This window comes from Helobdella robusta, assembly GCF_000326865.2.
Source record: "Helobdella robusta unplaced genomic scaffold HELROscaffold_20, whole genome shotgun sequence".
NCBI lineage: Eukaryota > Metazoa > Annelida > Clitellata > Rhynchobdellida > Glossiphoniidae > Helobdella > Helobdella robusta.
This window is the reverse complement of record NW_008704084.1, coordinates 392,038-413,560: the sequence shown is the minus strand read 5'-3', so window position 1 is coordinate 413,560 and position 21,523 is coordinate 392,038. Positions and strand designations below refer to the sequence as shown.

Sequence of the window (21,523 nt, the reverse complement as noted above, 5' to 3'; positions counted from 1 at the left end):
ATTCTGGTTATGTTTAAAAATTCAATCCTATTTTTTTTGCTTTTTCCAAATTTTTAATTTATTAAAAATCCGAAAATTAATAATAATTAAGTTATTAAATAATATCGTCATTAATTGTGGTTTTTTTTACGTCGTTGTAGTAATCAAAAGGTGTTGTTGCAAGAGTTGTTGAATTCAAAACAACGTCTGATCACCTTATAGATTAATAAATTTATTTTATGGGTTACAATAATCTTCGTCGTCATCATTATTTTTTCCATCATCATCTTTTTCCTGATTCTCATCATCATCATCTTCATCATCTTCATCGTCATCATCTTCGTCCTCACCATCATCGTCGTCGTCATCTTAATCATCATCATCTAAGTCATCGTCATCATATTCGTTAACATCATCCTCATCTTCATCATCCTCTCCGCCATCATATACGTCATTATTATCATCATCTTCTTCATCTTTTTCGTCATCATCCTCTTCATAGCCTTAATTTTTTTCAGATTAACTCAAAAATTTTTCATTCCATCTCACTTGTTAAACAAGTCTAATGGGTGCAAATGTAGCAATTGATTGATGTCTATAAAGGAAAAGAGAGAGAGAGAGAGGGAGAGAGAGAGGGAGAAAAAAAAAGAAGAGAAATAGAGGAAGAAAGAAAAAAAGTGAAAGAAATATGAAAAAGAGAGAGAAAGAGAAAGATATATTTTCATTTTATGTTTATTTAGAATCATCACCAGTGAGGCAATGTTATCGCAATCTCGTAACCATCATCATCCTACTGCAAGGTGATAAAACGTAATTAGTTAAACAAATTTCTTTGATGTGTTGTAATTAGTTAGATCACAATCATCGTTACCACCATCGACTTTGAAATTAAATTAAATTAAATTAAGAAGTTTATTAAATGTCAAAGCCGTTTCTTTTGATTTGTAGCTAATGGATGTTCACAACATATGTGCTTAAATAAATATACATACATACATACTCACAAACAAACATATACACAAACAAACATACACACAAACAAACACACACATATGTAGGTGTATGTCTGTCACAAAATGATAACAAACCCGATGATGACGTATAGAAATACATTGATGAATTAAAACCTCGAAATAAAACCTCAAAAAGAATAAAAAGTAAATACAGGCAGCTTTAAGATATAATCATTGAATCACACTTAAGAATTGAAATAAAACACTTGACCTGAACATTAACCCGAAAGTAATTGCGCCATTATATTCTATAATTAGCTCTCTCTAATCAAACTTAAGAAATAAAAGCAACCTCGATTTTTTTACTGTCTATTTCTCATTCAAACAAATAACTGAGATTAGAAGACACAAAATAAGGTTAGAAAATGTCAAAGTCGTCATGACATTGACATCACCGTATCATGACCGGACTATATTATGACGTCATTTTTTTTCTCTATTCCACTTCCTGTAAGGAATCTAATGGGAAGAAGATATGCTGTTAGGGCCACGCTAGGAGTACGAAACGCTACAAGAATGTGACTTTTTGGAGTTAAAAATATATTTTTTTATCATTATTTTCTTAGAAAGGAAAGAGGTTATTATTATTATTATTATTGTTGTTTTTGTCATTATTATTGATATTATTATTGTTATTATTATTTATATTATTGTTATTATTATTATTATTATTATTAGGACCCAACAGGACAGGCGTACGTCAGGGCGAGGTACGTGAGGTTGAAGTTTCAAAAGATGCAGACCCCACAAGCTGTCAATCAAGTCGCAGAAAACAACAACGACAATAATAATAATAATAACAACAAAGACAACAACAACAATAAAATCAGCAAGAGTATCAACAACAATAACAACAACAACATCAACAACAACATCAACAACAACAACAAACACATCAACAGTTTGTTACTACACAGTGTAAGTTTATTTTGCTGTACCAGGCTGTTAGATTAGGATTAATTGAAAAGATAACGAGAATTGATTGAGCGTGTAAATGGATGACGAAACTATTTACAAAGAAAGGAATGGATGTATTGATGAATGAATGAATGAACGAATGAATCAATCAATCAATCAATCAATGAAGAATGAATGAATAAAAAATTGTTTTTATTAAATAAAATAATAATTATGAAATATTTTATTCCAAGTATTTTTACTCGATCAAAGACATTAAAGTGCTGGCTAGACTAAACAACAACATCAACAAAAACATCAACAAAATGAACAACATCATCAACAACAACAACAAAAGAAATCACAACAACAAAGACAACTTCAAACATTACGTTATTAACAGTGTCAGGACCAAAAACATCAACAACAACAACAACAACATTGTTAACAATGGCTTTAAAAATGTCATCAAAAACAACAGAAACAGCAACAACAATAATGACATCATCACCAACAACAACAACAACATCCCAAACAAAGACATAACGTCAAATGATTCCACTGCTTACAATGATGATGAAGAGAATAAACCTAACATTCAAACCAATAATATAAACATTGATAAACATTCAGACACAGGCAACAACAACATCAACAACAACAACATCATCAACAACAACAACAACATAGGCAACAATAATCCAAATAACATCAACACAAATAACATCAACGTAAATCACAACATTAACCCCGTCAAAAAATACAACCACCATAATGACGAAGATAAAATAAAACCTTCTTTCTTCAGAAAAGTCCATAAAAACGAAATAAAACATTTCGAGACTGAATACAAGCACAACAGCGCTAACAACAAAAACAATTACCTAAACGGTAATAAAAACATCAACAACAACTACTACAACTACATTGACGACGTTAATAATAACATCAACATCAACAACAACAACATCAACTCCTTTAATGACATCGATAAAAACATTAACAACAGTATTAACCATTTCAATAAAATCAACAACGTAGAGAATAACGCCATTTACAACTACCTTAGTAATAAAAACAACAACAATAACAACGACAACATAAACAACGACATTAACTACTTCAACGACATCAGCCTGAACAACTATAACATCAACACCACCAACAACAACATTAGCATTGTGGCTGTAAAAAAGTGCATTGATAAATACACAAACAAAGACATTAACAACAACAACATCAACGTCAACAACAACGTCAACATCAACAACAACATCAAAGGCATCAACAAACACGACATGTTATGCATCAGAGAATTGGTAAAAATGTTGGACAACATATCGACGGATATAGCGGCTCTCTTCAAACATGTCAACATTCACCGACAAATCGACTTCCACAACGAAACTCTCAACCGGTTGACGGTAACCGATCCATCTTTATTAATTTTTTTTATATAATTTTTACGAATTTCTTTTCATAGATGTCTATAAATTTTATTTTAAAAATTTACACCATTTTTAAAATTGATTCTATTTTTATTACGTCTTGCGTTGTTTTTCTTTGCATTTATTTAAAAATCATTTCTGAATGTTCTTTCTTTTTCATGTTGTTTTTTTTGTTTTATTTGTAATTTCAAAATGATCTGGGATCGTCTCAATTGCTTGAGTTTAAGAAAAAATTTCATCCGTTAAGCGTACATGAAATTAAATTATCAAACTTCGCAATCACATGCAGCAACAACAACAAAATATAGAACAACAACAACTAAATAAAATACAATAACAACTAAGTAAACAACAACTAAATAAACAACAACAACTAAATAAACATTAACAACGAAACATGATCATTTCACTATGATGAAAATAATTCATACCGACAAAACATCCATACCGAATACTCGATACCTACATACAGTCGGATATAAAGCAACTACTCCTCAACTTACCAATACCGAAGATGGCCGATCAACTGTCGGAGCTGTTGACTGAAGCGAATCTCATCAACGAAAAGGTAACCCGATATTCGGTTGACTACCGGTGCGAATACCGATTGAATGTTTTTTAATGTTGATTGCTTGTTGTTTCTTCAGATGGAGTCGTTTGATGATTTTGAGTTTACATCCAAGTAACCAGATATTTTGCGTTAGTGAAATTGTATCACTTGTCGAGTTATTAAGTAGGTCATTGACCTAATAAAATGTTGATTATTGAGTTAATAAGTAGGTCATTGACCCAATAAGTTGTTGAATATTGAGTTAATAAGTAGGTCATTGGCCTAATAAGATGTTGATTATTGAGTTAATAAGTAGGTCATTGGCCTAATAAGATGTTTATTATTGAGTTAATAAGTAGATCATTGGCCTAATAAGATGTTGTTTATCGAGTTATTAAGTAGGTCATTAAAAAAATAGGTTGTTAATTATTGAGTAGGTGAACAAATCATTCGTTGAATATAAGGTTTGTTGAAAATTAGCAAAAGATTTTATTTTCTTATAATAAAAGAATTTAAAATGAGTATTAATAAGAATGACGTTAAAAATTTGAAAATATTGATTGAATTGTAAATTTATCAAAAACAAATTGCTGAAAATAAAGCTAAAATGTCAATTTTATTTTACAAATGTTTTGCAAAATGTTGAGAGGCACTCCTTTGGATGGAGGATAATTATTATTTTCCTACGCAGATTGCAATGGTAACAAAATATCAGGATGATGACGAAGACGATGATGGTGATGACGAGATAGAAGAAGATGATGATTATGACGTCACAGGTTGCTATGATGATAATGATAAGGAGGAGGTTTGTCAAAGTGAAATTAAACCTAGTGGTGATGATGATGATGATAACGATGATGGTAATGATGATGACGACAAGAGAAAGATGTGCCTGACCAGAAACATCCACAAACTAACGGACGTCGTGATTGGCTGTCAGACTCACCAGAAAAATGTTATGAAGCAGCTGATTGGTTAGTGAATAGTAACAATAGATACTCTAGAAGTAGTAATAGTAGTAGTAGTTGTTAGTAGTAGTAGTAGTAGTAGTAGTAGTAGTAGTAGTAATAGTAGTAGTAGTAGTAGTAGCAGCAGCAGAAGAAGAAGCAGTAGTAGTAATAATATTAACGTTTTAGCGCAAATATAACTAACACCCTCCTCACTCGAATCACTGATTACAAAATTTAGCTGGTCTGCAAAAATTGCAAGAGATGAATGAAACATTATCTTCATCGTTATCGTCGTCATCGTCGTCCTCACCATCATCATTGTCCTCATCATCATCCTCTATGTTGGTAACATCAAAATCTTTCTGGGACAACGGCAATCACAGTAGAAATGACATTAACAACAACAACAACAGCAGCAACAACAACAGCAACAATAGCAACAACAACTACAACAGCAACAACAGCAACAGTAACAACAAAACTTACAAGTTTTTAAACGAATCAACAGCTACGTTCAACAGCATCAAATCATTTAATATATCCATCGATCCGTATCGCGAAGAACTCAAGTCTGTATTTATGATGATGAGGAAGATGACGACAACGATGATGATGATGATGATGTTACTATTGCTACTGCTGCTGATGATGATGATGACAATGATGATGATGATGACGATGATGATGATGATGACGATGATGATGATGATGACGATGATGATGATGATGACGATGATGATGATGATGACGATGATGATGATGATGACGATGATGATGATGATGACGATGATGATGACGATGATGATGATGATGACGATGATGATGATGATGACGATGATGATGATGATGACGATGATGATGATGATGACGATGATGACAACGATGACCATTTTATCAGTATCATTATTTCATTTAACCTCTGACACATCAACAACATCAACCCACAACAGCATCACGTGATGTAACGTCACGTGATGTAACGTCACGTGACATCAACACGAGATAATGATAATGACGATGATAACGATGACATCATTGAGACGTCGATTATGACAATGACGACTACAGAATAACCATACTTATTTCAATATAAAATTAAAAATTTGTGATCGAAACTATGGGCTATATAATCTATATAATGAACCTTTTTAGCCTAGCAAAGCAGCTCCTTCTCAGGGTGCAGGTTCTAAAGAGGAACGCGTCGAACGCCAAACATCCAACTAATTCCACTGCATTACAAAAATTAAATAAAATTTCACTAAAACTCCAACATCTATCTAATTTGAATGACGAAATTGATGAAAAACTTTCCGCCACTAATGAGATTAGCTCGATGTTGAAAAAGGACTTTGATGAATTAAAGGTTCTTTTTTAAACCAACTCGCCTAATATCTTAAACATATTTATATAATTTTTTTGAAAAGTAAAATATTGATATTAATGTTAAATTTAAATTTATGTTAATTTTAACAATGATATTTTTCAAAATGTAGTTTTTTAACAATAATATTTTTCAACAACTGCGACAACAACAAAAACAAAACTTACAAGTATTTAAACGAAGCAACAGTTATGTTCAACAGCATCAAATCATTTAGTAAAATATCCATGTAGTTTTTTAAATTTAAATTTTTAATATGTTGAAGGTTTTGGAAGGGACGAAAAAAGTGAATGAGGGAAAAATGCGGGAGGTTTGTGAGGAATGGAGCAGTGGTATGGAGCTGATGGAAGTGGAAAGTCTAAAGTGGAACAGAAGCCATGACTTGCTAAAATTTGTTTGTTTTGTTGTTGTTGTTTATGTCGTTGTTGGTTGTGTTGTTGTTGATTTTGTTGTTGTTGTTGGTTGTGTTGTTGCTGCTGTTGTTGTCGTTGTGTTGTTGTTGGTGGTGTCGTTGTGCTGTTGTTGTTGTCGTTGTGTTGTTGTTGGTTGTGTTGTTGTTGTTGGCTGTGTTGTTATTGTTTATTTTGTTGTTGTTGTTGTTGTTGTGTTGTTGTTTTTTGTTGGTTGTGTTGTTGTTGTTGTTGTTGATGATCGTGATGATGAAAGTAAAGATGATGGTGGTTGTGAGGATAATTACAATTGTGATAATGTTGATGATATTGTTGAGGCAGCTGTAGTCGATTCTGCTGCTGTCGTGGTCGGTAGTGGCAGCAATGTGAACTTTGCCCCTAACACTAATAATCATGCTGGCATTAATTGGTGAATCTTTTTTCACTTTCTTGTACTCACCTTGTAGCAGCAGCTGTTGAGTGAGTTGAAAAATTTCACCAACATTGGTGATGTAATTGCAACTGCAACACAACCCTCATCAACAACAACACCATCGTCATCATCAACAACATCATCAAAATCATCAACATCATCGTCGTCATCATCACCGTCAAGAGTTTTTTCCGCGTTTTTAACTTCCTATCAGCAAATTAAAAATAAATGCCTACGACTTGAACAACAGAATGCTAACATGCGAAAGTGAGTGTAGTTCTGTTGTTGTTGTTATTATTATTGTTAACATTGTTACTATTATCGTTAATGTTGTTTATATTTTGTTATTGTTATTATTGTCATTGTTATACTAATATTGTGGTTATTGTTATTGTTATGATGTTAATGTTACTAGGCCTAGTTGTTAAGATCGCTTGATCTTGCTGTTACGCAGTGACCGGGTTCGAATGCGACCTAAGGATCCTCGCCTATCACGACGCATCGTGTGCGATGCGTCGTTTGGCGTGTATTCGTCTACGCTGTTTACGTGTTCTTAAGACCTCTGAACTTTCGAATAGTGTAACAGACGTTTGACCTTTAACCATTTACCTTTAACCTTTAATCTTTTGGTTGTTGTTATCATTATTGTAGGAGAAAGTTGTGGTAGTAGCAGTAAACGCATAAATGTCAAATAAACATTTACAGTATGAAGATAAACACAAACAAAATATAAGCAATAAATATCGCGCGTAAATTTTATCTTGAAATAATTTTTATAAAAAAAATTGTTGTATTTCAAACATTAGCATAAACGTCATCATAAACATAAACATTTCCATAAACACGACGTTAATGATGCTATAAAAGGGTCATTATTTATAAACCTTGATGACAATAACACAACCCTATCGACAAAGACATCAAATTTGGTGACACCAACAACAACAACAACATCAACACAGACATTAATGTCTTCAAGATAAACACAAAATATAAACATATCTACACACATACATACACATTAACATAAACATTAAAACATGTTTGTCTTGAAAATATAAACGAAAGGGCTTGCAATAAACATCGTTGTTTTTAGCTTTAACGGCCAATGAACGGTAGCACCTTAAAAATCTCCAGCATAAACAAGAGATAATTGTGAACGCCTTCACAACAAACTATAAAATGATGGCAAGCTATCATCATAAACATCGAAGATACATCAGATTAAACAATAGTTATTCTACATTATTATACATAAGATTAAACAGATTAAACAATTATTCTTTGATTCGTGACAGGATTTAAACATCAGCTTAAGGTCTACAATTTTTTCCCATCGGCTTACAATTTTTGAAACAGGATTGTCGGCCACTCAACCATTGAATCGGCCAGTAGGTTGATTGAGAAAGTCCAATCGCCAAACTATTTTCAATCAGTTGACCGTCTTAGTGTAATCCTTGAAGAAATTTTAAACATTTCCGATGGAGTCGAACGCCAGTCCAAAGACCTGCTACATCAAGTATTTGATGATGATGAAGATGATTGCGGTGATGATGATGATGACGATGATGATGATGGTGGTGGTGATGATGACGATGATGATGATGGTGGTGGTGATGATGATGATGATGGTGACGATGGTGATGATGATGATCGTGATGATGGTGTCACGCGATGAAGATAGTGGCGATGATAAAAGTGTTATCAGTGCCATCGTTACTATCGCCATTATCATCATCGTCACCGTTTGTTTGCAGGCTGACGTTTGCGAAGCCACGGCGGGGAACTTGCAAGGACGGCTGGAGGTGTCAATCAAAGAATATGAGTCACTCATTCGTCGTCGTCATCATCATCATCATGGTGGAGGGGGTGGGAGTGGGGGTGGTGCAAGTGCTATCGACGGTTAGAATGATGAGAATGGTGATGGTGACGGAGACGATGATGAAGAAGATGATGACGATGATGATAGTGATGATGATGACGATGAAGATGATGAAGAAGTGGACGGTGATAATGATGGTGATGACGATGATGATGATGACGACGATGATGATGACGGTGGTGATGATGATGATGAAGAGGAGGATGATGATGATTCGTACGTTGATGATTATGATGACGATAGAAACTTCAATGCGGAGAAATAATACACCATACCAAATCATTATCGGTTTTACATCAGTCAAGAATAAATAATATAAACGTAAAATAACTTGGAAAATGTTCCACCGTAAATTTAGACCTAGCCGCAAAATCATCTAACCTTTCAAAGCGCGTTACCGAAATCAGCGAGTCTCTATCCAACAAATCTTTGACCCTGGCCGCCAAAGTATCCAAAGATTATAAATATCGTTGGTAGTGTTAATTGGATGAATGGCTAATTGTGGATCGGATTATTGGTTAAATTGATTTGTTTGATGACTTGAATTAATTAATTCATTTTTTAAATAATTAACTAATTCATTCATTCATTAATTCATTCATTCATCCATCCATTTATCCATCCATTCATTCATTCATTCATTCTTTCATTCATTCATTCATTCATTCATCCATTCATTCATTCACATTCATTCACTCATTCATTCATAGAGGCAAACATGGTTGAGAGCACAATTCGTGAGGCAAGGCAACAACGACTGAACTTTTCTTTGCATCAAGTTAAACAATTTGAATTGGACATGGCCAAGAGAATTGACGATCTTAGCAAACCAGCCACCAACAGCGGCCACCACAACAACCACAACGGCAGCCATAATAACAGTTACAACAACCACAACAGCAGCCACGGTAACAGCCACAACAACCACAACGTCAATGTAACATTTCCTTTCAGCGGTTCTATTGATATTGAGTCACGTAATGAAAATTTTTCCAATTTAAATAAATTAGCATTGCCACTAGTAGCACAATAACCATAGTCAGAGATATGAATAACGAACCATCATCATCACAATTATCGTCATCATCATCATCATCATCATCATCATCGTTATCACAAACATCATCATCACCATCAACACAATCATTACCATTACCACCATCATCATCAGTACCACCCCCGATGAACGAAACAATGCTGAGTGACCTGAAGGAGTTGGAAACGCAATCAGGGCAGATGATGACGATGGTGATGACGTTGCAGAGAGCAATACAGGAAGTTGTGGTGATGATCAGACAGTCAAGGGCAATTGCTAGTCACGTGAGTTGATGGTGATGATGGTTAAGGTGATAATGGTTATGACGGTGAAGATGACGATGACTATGGTGATGATAATAATACAGTGACGATGGATGGATGGATGGATGGATGGATGGATGGATGGATGGATGGATGGATGGATGGATGGATGGATGGATGGATGGATGGATGGATGGATGGATGGATGGATGGATGGATGAATGAATGGATGTACATCTTTCATTCCAGGTAAACATTCCGTTGAGCCACGAAGGAGGATGTATGAGACGGTACAACATGCGTCCTAGTTATTATCATCATCATCATCTACGTCAACATCATCATCATTTGCATCAACATCATCTTTATCACCATCATTTCTACTCACCTCTCACCAACACCATCGAGCTGAACTTCAAAACTTTCAATTCAAACGTTGACCAGCTTTTATTTCTTTACAGCGGTCGAAAGAAAGTGAGTGGCAGTGATGATGATGACGATGATGATGATGTTGGTGATGATGATAATAATGATGATGATGACCGTTAATAAATGCATTGAAAATGATAACCTTTTAAAACCTGAATATTCAAATAATTTTTGATTGACCATCAAAACCCCACCCACAAGCAATTTATAGCCGTAGAACTTCGTAACAAGAGGATCATGTTCTCGTGGAATTCTGGCATATCCACATTTAGGGTGGAGCATAACATTTTGATTGACAGCTCAAGCTCTGGCAAACTGAAAGATGGTAGTGACCATTGGTACCATGTTAAAGTTGAAAGGTAAGGTGTAAAGCGTATTACATCACTAAATTATTTCCAAACTCTGCATTACATTAAGTTACATCAACGTAGGTTACATTACATTAAGTTGCATTACAAGACAGCAAGTTACATTAACGTGCCATTACATAGTTACATTAAAACAATCTTACATAACATTAAGTAATACTTTACATTGAATTACATTACATGCCGAAATGTATTGTATTTTTGACATTTCGGTCGTAAATAGTGAATAAAAAATATTTGAAAAAACCTTTTAAAAAAATTTTAAATGGAAAAAGAGTGGAGGAAGAAAATAATTTGCGGCTGTCACCATCTCCTTCAAAATGACGCCAGCGTGAAACAAATTAACACCACCATCAACAACAATCAACAAGTCACCAACGATCCATAATAATAATAATACCTCATTTATATAACGCCTTTGTTCATGATATGAAGAACGCTTAGATGAAATAATCCTTCCACAAATTGAGACATTGAAGCATTGGTGATTAGTAGACAAACGCATCAGACGCCTGCTTGGTTATTGAAGGATTGGTTTGCATTCGAACCTTCTCACTGCAACACAAACGACGAGAAAAATCTCCAACGCCCAATAAAAGAACCATCAACTTTGATATATTTGAAACCGAAAAATTTTCAAATATTTAATTTTAAATTCTCCAACTGCCAACAGGATTGGTCACGTCGTCAAACTGACCGTACACGAATTGTTGACGTCATCACGGACGTCATCGTCCTCATCATCGTCACCATCATCACCAGTGACCGTAGTTGAAAGATTTTTACCGGGCCATGTTATGTTGAACATTGGAGATGATGATGAAGATGCCGGTAACGGTGGCGGTAATGATGGTGAGGATGATGAAGCAGCAGATAGTGATGATGATGATAAAGTAGATTATGGTGATGATGATGATACAGTAAATTATGGTGATGATACTTTCATAGGCGGGGTGCCCCCTAATCTAAGGGTAAGTTTCAATTTTGGTAATTTATATATACCATTTCATCGTCTTCATCAGCATTATCATAATTTATGTTGTAAGATCATCATCTTTGGTGTTGTTGCTTGTTGCTGTAGTAGTAGTAGTAGTGATAGTAGTAGTAGTAATAGTAGTAGTAGTGTAGTAGTAGTAGTAGTAGTAGTAGTAGTAGTAGTAGTAGTTGTTGTTGTTGTTGTTGTTGTTGTTGTTGTTGTTCTTGTTGTATAAGTAGTAGTAATAGTAGCAGCAGCAGTAGTAGTAGTAGTAGTAATTGTCGTTGTCTTTAATTCAATTTGCCAAATCTTTTTATAAATTTTCATCACCGCCATATTGACCCAGATACCAGATGACATACATTCCAGCAAGTTCATTGGCTGCATCAGTGACGTCATCGTTGACGATCGTGTGATTGGTTTGTTTGATTTTGACAGATTGTTTGTAAGCAGCAGCAGCAGCAACTTCAAAACAAATGCTGAATACGACGACATTCTTCATTTGAATTACAAAAATTTCAACAACAAAGACTACAACAGTAATCTATACAACAGTGTCTTTGACAACAATTTTAATAAAAACATCAACAACAACAACATCGACAACAACAACAAAAACAACAACAACAACATCAACAAAAACATCAACATCAACAAAAACATCAACAACATACAAAACGACAAAAATATACACGACTGTTCGTCTTGCTTTCCACCGTGAGTTAATTTATAACACTCCATTCAAATTGTTTTAAAATTTAGGTAATTATAAATTGGCCTCATTAATTTCGTTCAGCCAATCAGAGAAGTTCAACGAATTAGAGTACAATTTTCAAAGTGACGGTTACGTCATAATGGATGCTATAAATAGATATGACCCCTACTTGATTGACGTCTCCATGTGGTTCAAAACCATACAAACTGGAGAGGCACTGTTGTTTCTCTGGTTGAATAATATAACGGTTGGTCGGTTGGTTGGTTGGTTGGTCGGTCGGTAGGTCGGTCGTTCGGTCGGTTGGTTGGTCAGTTGGTTGGTATAAATAGATATGACCCCTACTTGATTGACGTCTCCATGTGGTTCAAAACCATACAAACTGGAGAGGCACTGTTGTTTCTCTGGTTGAATAATATAACGGTTGGTCGGTTGGTTGGTTGGTTGGTCGGTCGGTAGGTCGGTCGTTCGGTCGGTTGGTTGGTCAGTTGGTTGGTCAGCTGATTAAATGTATGATTGGTAGAACATTTAATCATTGTTTAATTATAATATTCAATTAGATAATTAAAACCAAGTTTATCGTTCATTCATTCATAAAATTCTGTTAAGTTCATTTTTCAAATTACTCCATCCATTAAGCAATGAATCCATAAAACCAGCAGAACGAATCGATGTCTCTAACTTTAGCGAATGGCAAAGTCCAACTAACCTTTGCCTGGCCAGTACACGACCTGTCAGTAAACTTGGTAACTAATCTGACCTATAATAAAAATATCTGGATCAAAGTTCAAGCTAGGAGGAAAGACATGCAAGGTGAATGTTTGGTTGTTGCAGAGGCGTTGTTGCGTAAAAATTTGTTGATGTACTGTGATGATAATGATGATGATGATGCTGACGATGACGACGATGATGATGATGGTGATGATTCTAACTGAGATTATTACGTCATTTTAATTGAAAGGTTATAATTAAAATAATTATGGTTATAATTAAAATAATTATGGTTATAATCAAAATAATTTATACCATAACTAAATCAAAATAAACCTACCCATACAGCTAAACTACAAGTCGGCACAGAAAAAATTCTGGCAAATATATCATTACCACCACCATCATCGTCTCCATCTTCATCATCATCATCACCCCCATCATCATCATCATCATTCCCATCATCATCATCATCATCATCACTTCCGCTGATGTTACAAGACAGTTACATATACTTTGCTGGATTGCCGGAAAATTTTAAGACATCATCATCATCGCCATCATCATCATCATCACCGACGTCATCATCAACTCTAGCATTTCCATCATCATTATCATCACTCTACTCGACATTACTATTATCATCATCATCCTCACCATACATTGGTTGCATGAAGAATGTAGTGATAACATCCAGGGCCTCTTACTCTATGGACTTTCTGGATGGAAGCTACGTTGGAATGTACCGAGGATGTAGGGGGCAGGTAGGGGTAACTACAATATAATTTATTATTATTATTATTATAATTAATATTAATATTTTTATTATTTCTATTATCATCATTGTTATTATTGTAATATCAAAAAATTATGGTAACCTTAACAAAAAACGTTATCATTATTATTGTTATAACATAATATTGTTAATATATAATTACTAACATAATAATAATTATAACAAACAATAATTATGACAACGCTGGTCATAATTAAACAATAGTAATAGTAATAACATCGCGTCTTTTTTTTCCATGGTTGTTATTATTATTATTACTATTATTACTATTATTGCTATTATTACTATTATTATTATTATTATTATTACTACTACTATTATTATTATTATTATTATTATTATTATTATTATTATTATTATTATTATTTCCCACCTGTCACGTGCAGAAGCTCAAACAACTTGGCTTTCCATACTCCAAAAGTGACAACTCGTTTTTGCAACTGGAGTACCACCACCACCATCATCATCATCAACCTTCAAATCATCATTATCATCACCCAAATCATCATCATCACTTGAATCATCGTCATCATCACTCAAATCATCATCATCATCGTCGTCCAAATCGTAATCATGATCCTGCTCGTCATCCTCATCATCACCATCGTTTGTTAAGTTTCTCATTCTTAATCCTAACCGTCGAGCCAAGCAGTCTGATTATGACGATGACGAAGACGACGACGATGGCGTTAGAAAATCGAAAAATAGTAATTAATAATTATCAAGAATTAATTGTATTTAAAAATTATTTTATAATTTATGATCGTGATTTGGCTGACTGACTCGAGTAACTCTTTTATTGTTAAAATGTTAAACAGTATTAATACAAATAAATTAAACTAGTGATTTGGTTTGCGTTTGAATCTGGTAAGAGAGCGACAATGGTTCTCAGTAACTTAACTATAACGTGTTCTATAGTTTTCACGCTACTTTAACCACTTAGCCAACAAAACTCGCGAGATGCTATTACCTTTTAGAAATTATTATTTGATTAATTACGAATTAATTCATATTATTTTGTGATCTCAAATCAGAGTAAACTAAACTGTCTATAATTTAGAATGATTTTAAATTATTTTAAATGATTCTAAATGGTTTACAATACTTTGAAATCATTAAAACTATAAAATTAGTCTTAAAACACATCAAAAATAACATTTCAATCGTCAATCGTCATAATGAAAAAATTTTTCCTTCAAAATTCCTCCACCAACCAGCCAGTGCACAGTTGGATGTACGTTGCATACCTGAGGGAAGGAAAGCTGTACGTCAAATACAACGGCAATCGTACGTCAGGAAATGACGTCATCGTCATCGACAATGGCGTCAACGAACATTACAGCTATCATGATATATCTAATGATACCAACAGCCGTAATCATGATATATTTAATGATATCAACATCAACAGCAGTTATAATGATATAAAACCTGTTTATGATAAAAACAGTGATGTTATCAGAGATGGTGATGATGTTGAAATTGATGAAGATGATGAAGATGAGAAGGAAGAGGATGATTTTGCAAAAAATGATCTGAGTGGAGATGATATACTATCATCATCGGTGATGATAAATGATGGCAAGGTTCATAGTATCGTCTTGCATGCAGATGATAGCAGGTATCATCAACATTATCATTATTATTTTTATTATTATTATTATTTTTAGTAGTAGTAGTAGTAGAGTAGTAGTAGTAATAGTAGTAGTGGTAGTAGTAGTAGTGGTAGTAGTGGTAGTAGTAGTAGTAATAGTAGTAGTAGTAGTAGTAGTAGTAGTATTACTGCCATCATCATCATCAATTAACACCATCATCATCATCATCAGTGCACATCATCATTAGCATGCACCATTATCATCATCATCACAATCATCATCATCATCACAATCATCATCATCATCACCTACGAAAAAATAAATACCGCCAACAGCTTAACACTGTTCATTGACGATCAATACGTGGATTCAAGAACCATCAACTATGATGATGATGATGATGATGATGATGATGATAATAATAATAATAATAATAATAATAATAATAATAACCTTAACGTAAATAATGACGATGATAATAATAATAATAATAATAATAATACCTTAACCATGTTCTTAGGAGGCATTATACCAGATATTAATCATGACGATTACATTAATAATAATAGCAATAATAATAATAATATCAATAATAATAATAGTTTATACAAATTTGTCCTGAAAATGTTTCGGCAAAAGCCGTTAATAAGTTACAGCTCCCAGCTTGAAGGTCGTAAACGCAAGCAGAAACATAAACAACAGTATAAACAACAGTATAGATCTAAACAACAACAAAAAGTGTTTCATCAACAACAACATACTAAACAACGCCAACGATATCAGCAGCAACTCTCCCACAAACAACAACAACATCATCGACAACAACATCAACAACAACATCAACAGCATCAAAAACATCATCATCAACAACATCATCAGCAACAACATCAACAACAACATCATCATCATCAACAACAACATCAACAACAACAACATCAAAGTCCTCTCCAAGATTTCTATTCATTCCACGGCTGTATATCTGACGTTGTCATCAATGAAGAGTAGGATTGGAAATTTATTGTAGAAAATAATTTTTATCATTACATTAACGAAACCATTGCCATAATTATTTTTTCTTTTCTTCCTCTTCTTCTTCTTATTATTATTATTATTATTATTCGGCCAATAATAGCGTTCTCGTTATTATTATTGTTATTTTTGTTGTTGTTGTTATTTTTCGGCCAGTAAAAGCGTTCTAATTACTTTTTCCCCTATTTTTCTAAAGTTTCCCTCCTTGCATTCGAACCAGGTTACTGCTACTTCAGTGCCAGACACTTAACCGCTTTTACACTACTTTGCGGCCTATTTTGAGACTTCTTCTAGTCACGAAAACCATCTCCACAACAGGCAGATGACAGTGAGTTCGATTGTAGCACTGAGAAATGTTGCCGTCGGCCAGTGTACATCTCAACATTGTTGTCAACGTGATCGCAACACAACGACAACAACGTCATCAACAAATTTTTTCAACATTTCAACTTTTAATTCTAACAATTTAACTATACCCACTACAACTAATATAATAAATAAAAATTTAACAGTTAATATTGGTAGTACATGGAGACCAGTTTTTAATTTTACAAATTTTTTTAATACTTTTTATCAGTGGACAACAACACTAACAACAACAACTACAACAACCATTGCCGCAACCACCACAACGACGCCGGCCACAACAACAACAACAACAACAACGCCAATAGCGGCCGTAACATTAGCGACATCAGTTACGTCAGCAGTTTGTAAGACCGCAACTACTACAACAACCAGAAAATCAACACCAACGACAACAACTCGGCAACAGTTGCACGGTAATGAAGTTGAAGATGACGACGAAGATGACGATGACGACGACGATGATGTCTTTGGTCACGATAACTTATTCACTCCAAATATCAACGACGAATTAAGAGAACTGGATATCTTAATTAACGGACCAAAGAATAAAAAACAAGCAAGTTTTTCAGAATTTTCATGACTATGGTTCTAAAAAAAATTTTGTTCCCACTCTCCCAAGCTTATAAACTCGTTCATTCAAACGAAAATAACTCAGCCAAGAGGCTAACAAAGGAGATTAAAAAATATCGAGTTCATCGTGCCCTTATAGGTTCAGCCAACTTCTCATTAGCTAACATTTTAACGATTTTTACATTGTCGCAATTTCATAGGAAGAAGATGACGACGATGGTGACTATGATGGCGACTATGATGGCGACGATGATGGCGACGATGATGATGACGATGGCTACACAGCCGTTGGCTCTGTTCACGGAAAATTGATGGCATCCCATCAGCACACAGACGGAGTGAACTGCAGTTGGGAGATAGTGAATAAGGTTGAGAAGGGGTCCTTGATGTTTGGCGCCACTGTGGACAGCCACGTGATGCTGACGTTGAAAAAATTCCTGGCTGACCTGAGGTTCGTTGCAATGCTACTACTAAACTTTTTAAGCTGCTGATGTGGCTGCTGTTGCTGCTGTTGCTGCTGCTGCTGCTGCTATTGTTGCTTCGGCTGCTTGCTGCGACAAAATCTCAGAATCTGTCAGTTACGGCAGGCAAGACAATATCATAAAATGAGGAATATAAATAATGGAGTATGATGAGTTAAACATGGCTAACAGAAAAATGAATGTTGAAGACGATACTGATGACGATGTTAAGAATGATGATGATGATACTGATGAAGATGATGATGAGATGGTGATGATGATGATGATGAGGAGGAGGATGATAATGAGGATGATAATGATGAGGAAGATGATGGTGATGGTGATGATGACAATTTTTTCCACAGGCACTACAAAGTTTCCATGAATTTGAAGACATACCACAACGAAGGCCTTATAATCTACATCAATAACATCAATAACAATAATAAAAAAAATAAAAATAATAACATTGAAGACAATTACAATAACATTAATAAGAATAATAATAAGAAAATTATAAGAAAAATTAATAATAATAATAAATTTAATTGGGTCGATACCAATGAGAATAATATTGATGACTGCCAGCCAATCAGCTTGCTCGTCTATATGAAACTAGGTCATGTTTACATCCATCTAAAACGTCAAAGACACTTTTATCATCATGGTGATGTCGACGATGCAGATGATGATGGTGGTGATCCAGTCTACAATGATGATTTTTTTCATGGTGATGATGATGATGAAGATGGTGTTAATCTTAAGAAATCTGTTGGTGTGTACAACGACGGCAATTGGTTTAACGTTAGTTTTGTTGTTTAATCATCATCATAATTTCACATCACCATCATCATAACATCACATCATCATCACCATCATCAGCATCATCATCATCGTCATAACTTCACATCATCAGCATCATCATCATCATCATAATTTTACACCATCATCATCATAACATCACATCATCATCACCATCATCATAATCGTCATAAAATCACAGCATCATCATCATTATAATTTTACACCACCATCATCATCACCATAACTTCACATCCTCATCATCATAACTTCAAGGTGAATCTAAATGTCAATGAATCAGTATACGCGCTAAACATCAATAACACGGAATGGATGTCAGTTACTGCAAATAATAATAATAATCATAATAATAATAATCATAATAATAATAATCATAATAATAATAATCATAATAATAATAATAATGACAATAATAATGACAATAATAATAGTAATGAAATAAGAATTGATAATAAAGAGACCGACGATGATGACGATGATGATGACGATGATGATGGTGTTTATATGTACGTTGGAGGTTTGAGTGGGAAAATTTTGAAACTTATGAACGGCGGAAAAACTAATAATAATAATAATAATAATAAAAGCGATAATAATAATGATAATAATAGTGATGAAGACAACTATGTAGATGATAATATGAACAGCGATGATGACGTCATCGAAAATGATGATGATGATGATGAAATCGAAAAAGATAATATGGACCGCCTAGCTGATGATGATGATGGGGATGATGATGGTGGTTATGATGATGATAAGTTGGGTAACAAAAAAGTTGATGATGATGGTGGTGATGATGATGAAAATATTGATAGTGATGATAATGATGAAAGCTTTAACGGAAGAGATGGAGCTGTTAACAAACTGGCCGTTAGCATTTTAATTATTTTTTTAATACAGTTCGCTAATTGATTTTGAAACAGTTTTTTAATTGAATGAATCAAAACTGCATATTAGAATAACTAAATTCAAATAAAATAGAATCAAATCTAAATAATTTAATTGAATAATTGAAAAAAAAACATTTATATATTTAAATTCGGATTTAAATTTTTGGTAATTTAAAAAAGTTATATCTTCCAGCTGAACAGTTTCATCGGCTGCCTAACGAACTTCAGAATCAACGAAAGGCTTATTGATTTGGTCAACTCTGGAGCATTCCACGATGTTCAAAGGTCACTGACCTCATTATCGATTAATCAAATAACGTCATCAATGACATCATTCTTCTAATTTTTTTTTTTGCTATAATTTTTGCTAACTAAACAAATCATAAATTAAGATGATAGAAGAAAAGCAAGCATAGAAACACTGAAAATAAGTTAAATATATTTTTTGTGTACTATAAACTATACTAGGGATGGGACGAATTTAAGAACTTGAGATCCGTAGTATTTGGTATCGGAATCCGAATTTTTATGATGAATCCGGACGGATCCGAATGCAATTGGCATACGGTTTTAAAACCAAAAATGCCGTTTCAAAATTAAACAACTTGGTGCTTGTGAAACTTTCTTCTGGCAAACCAAACAAATAATTCTAAAACACACATGTGTCATTTTGTATGTAGTAATTTGAAGAATATATATTGTTGTTGATATTTAGATTCACTTTTTCCGCCAATCTAAAATTTTTTTCGCTCTCTAGGTTGATTTTTGACCCGTAAAATGGTGGATCCTCAACTTTGGATCCGCGAATCCGAATATTTTCCGAATCCCTGGATTTGGTCCAAATCCCAATTCGGAACCGCCGCATTCCTAAAACATAAATTCTGTTACATATATGTATACTGAATTTATTTATTTACTTAATAATTAATTAATTTATTTATTTATTTGAAATATAAATATTATCTTCATAGATGTTTCACGAATATTGAAAGGGGAGCATTTTTCAACGGGCAAGCATACGCCATTTACGGTGAATTATGATTGGAGGGTTGAATGATTGGTGACGTGTTTTGATTGGTTGGTTGATTTAGGTCGGTGATGGATTAATTGAAATGATTGGTTGCTTAAGAAAATGTTCACAAGTATTTCCGAAGAACAAATTTTACAACAATAGCTTCGAGCTGTTCTTGATATTTTTTGTATTTTCATTACCAATTTGACGTCATATCACGTGCTATCTGTGTGATGCATTGGTTCACGCATTATGAGAGAGTTAGTTATACTCAGTATCGTAATCGTCATCAACATCATCGTCAACAACAACAACAACAACAACAACAACAAAAACATCTTCAACATCAGCACTATCATTATTATCTTCAACATCACTGTCTACAACATCACCAGATACGAAGATGAAATTTTCATCATCCTTCTCTCTCTCCATCCACGTCAAACTCCAGCAACCAAATGGAATCATCCTGATGATAACAAATGATGAACTACTCATTAACATCGCCCTGGTCTTTATAGATGGATTGGTTAGTCGGATGGATGGATGGATGGAT

General features: G+C 33.9%; 3 protein-coding genes across 3 annotated transcripts; all 3 read left to right on the top strand.

The window, feature by feature from the left end:
- Positions 1–2,215: 2,215 nt before the first annotated feature.
- On the top strand, positions 2,216–3,349 carry HELRODRAFT_171142 (hypothetical protein; the record flags this gene model as incomplete). The annotated part of the gene is made up of 1 exon (XM_009017890.1): positions 2,216–3,349. The coding sequence occupies one exon, from the start codon at positions 2,216–2,218 to the stop codon at positions 3,347–3,349; it is 1,134 nt and encodes a 377-aa protein (XP_009016138.1).
- Positions 3,350–3,851: 502 nt separating this feature from the next.
- Positions 3,852–8,950, top strand: HELRODRAFT_171141 (hypothetical protein; the record flags this gene model as incomplete). The annotated part of the gene is made up of 8 exons (XM_009017889.1): positions 3,852–3,905; positions 4,579–4,695; positions 4,771–4,864; positions 5,079–5,409; positions 5,993–6,203; positions 6,487–6,584; positions 8,403–8,562; positions 8,801–8,950. 8 exons carry the CDS (start codon positions 3,852–3,854, stop codon positions 8,948–8,950), a joined length of 1,215 nt encoding a protein of 404 aa, XP_009016137.1.
- A 5,924-nt stretch (positions 8,951–14,874) lies between these two features.
- Positions 14,875–19,746, top strand: HELRODRAFT_191318 (hypothetical protein). The gene is made up of 6 exons (XM_009017888.1): positions 14,875–14,895; positions 17,655–17,765; positions 18,106–18,230; positions 18,606–19,044; positions 19,318–19,504; positions 19,525–19,746. The coding sequence occupies exons 3-6, from the start codon at positions 18,166–18,168 to the stop codon at positions 19,530–19,532; spliced, it is 699 nt and encodes a 232-aa protein (XP_009016136.1). The 5' UTR covers positions 14,875–14,895; positions 17,655–17,765; positions 18,106–18,165; the 3' UTR covers positions 19,533–19,746.
- Positions 19,747–21,523: the final 1,777 nt, after the last annotated feature.